The 1,832-nt window shown below is 46.6% G+C and overlaps 1 protein-coding gene across 1 annotated transcript; it reads right to left on the bottom strand.

Moving 5' to 3' along the window:
- Nucleotides 1–339: 339 nt before the first annotated feature.
- Nucleotides 340–1,475, bottom strand: LOC138901964 (uncharacterized). Its single transcript, XM_070189765.1, has 2 exons — nucleotides 1,317–1,475; nucleotides 340–813 (listed from the first exon to the last, which is right to left on the bottom strand). The coding sequence occupies exons 1-2, from the start codon at nucleotides 1,473–1,475 to the stop codon at nucleotides 340–342; spliced, it is 633 nt and encodes a 210-aa protein (XP_070045866.1).
- Nucleotides 1,476–1,832: the final 357 nt, after the last annotated feature.

Below are 1,832 nucleotides of genomic sequence, written 5' to 3'. Positions count from 1 at the left end.
TCTCTATCGAGGGTCATGTCCTCGGTAAGCTAAAGTAGTGCCATGTCCTGCCTAATCACCTCTCCCTAGTACTTTCTAGGCCTCCCTCTACCTCTCATCTTCCCCGCTATGGTCAACCTCTCGCATCTCCTCATTGGAGCATCGAAGTCTCTCCTTTTCACATGCCCCGAACTATCTCAGCGTCGATTCCCGTAACTTGTCTTCCACAGGGGCCACACCCACATTGTCCCTAATAACTTTATTCCTAATCCGGTATTTTCTGGTATGCCCACACATCCATCTAAATATCCTCATCTCTGTTACTTTCATCTTCTGGACATGAGATTTCTTGACTGGCTATCACTCGGCTCCGTACAACATAGTCGACCTCACTACCACTTTGTAGAACTTGCCCTTAAGTCTTCGTGGCACATTCCTATCATACAAAACACCAGACGCAAGCCTCCATTTCATCCACCCCGCTCCAACACGATGCGTAACATCCTCGTCAATCTCCTCGTTTCCCTGAATAACAGATCCAAGATATTTGAAACTATCTCTCTTGGGGATGACTTGTGTATCAAGTTTCACCTCCACTTCTGCTTCATGCGTCCCCACACTGAACTTGCACCCTAAGTAATCAGTTTTTGTCCTACTCAACTTAAAACCTTTAGACTCCAGGGTCTGCTTCCACAGCTCCAACCGATCGTTAACCCCGCAGCGCGTCTCATCGATAAACACTATGTCATCTGTAAATAATATACACCAGGACACCTCCCCTGAATGTGGCACGTCCATCGCCAGGGCAAATAAAAATGGGCTAAGAGATGAACCCTAATATAAGCCCATCATCACAGGAAAATAGTCCGAGTATCCTCTCACAGTCCTCACCCGAGTCTTTGCCCCATCGTAATCCTTAATCACCCTAATGTGCGTCTATCGGAACACCACTAACCTCCAGACATCTTCATAGAACCTCCCTTGGGACTTTATCATAATCCTTTTCTAAATCGATGAACACCATATGCAGGTCCCTCTTCCTCTCCGGGGACTGCTCCACCAACCTCCTCACAAATGGCTTATGTGGTCGAACTCCCCGGCATGAAACCAAATTGATTCTCCGAAATAGACACACTCTTCCTCACCCTCCTCTCTACTACCCTCTCCACATTTTCATAGTGTGACTCAGTAGCTTAATACACAAGTAGTTGTTACAATTTTGGATAATCAACCTTGTTCTTATACAACGGGACCATCAAACTCCACCTTCATTCTTCGGGCATCTTCTTAGTCCTAAAAATGACATTAAACAGTCCAGTAATCCATTCCAAACCTACCTGTCCCACAGCCTTCCATAATTCTACTAGTATCTCGTCTGGCCCAGTCGCACTGCCTCTACTCATCTTTCGCAATACCTCTTCAACCTCTGCAACCTTAATACGCTTATAAAACCTAAAATCACGTTGGTTCTCTAAGTTCTCCAACTCGCCAAGCATAATGTTCCTGTCCCCATCCTCGTTCAAGAGTTTGTGGAAGTATTACTGCCACATGTGCCTAATGCACGCCTTTTCCACCAATACCTTGTCATCCTCGTCTTTGATGCACCTCACTTGGTCCAGGTCCCGAGCCTTCCTTTCTCGAACCTTGGCTAATTTGAACAGTCTCTTGTCACTGCCTCTGCCCCCAAGTTCTGCCTACATGCATTCAAATATTGCGGTCTTAGTCGCTGGGACCGCCAACTTCGCCTCTTTTTTAGCCTTCTTGTAACACTCCCTAAGCGTCCTCCTCGTCGGCGTTCTCCACTAGCTTCATATACGCCGCTTTCTTGGCTTGTACTTTACCTTGGACCTCTC

This window comes from Nicotiana tomentosiformis, chromosome 11, assembly GCF_000390325.3.
Source record: "Nicotiana tomentosiformis chromosome 11, ASM39032v3, whole genome shotgun sequence".
NCBI lineage: Eukaryota > Viridiplantae > Streptophyta > Magnoliopsida > Solanales > Solanaceae > Nicotiana > Nicotiana tomentosiformis.
The sequence above is the reverse complement of the archived record's forward strand: the minus strand, read 5'-3'. Positions and strand labels throughout refer to the sequence as shown.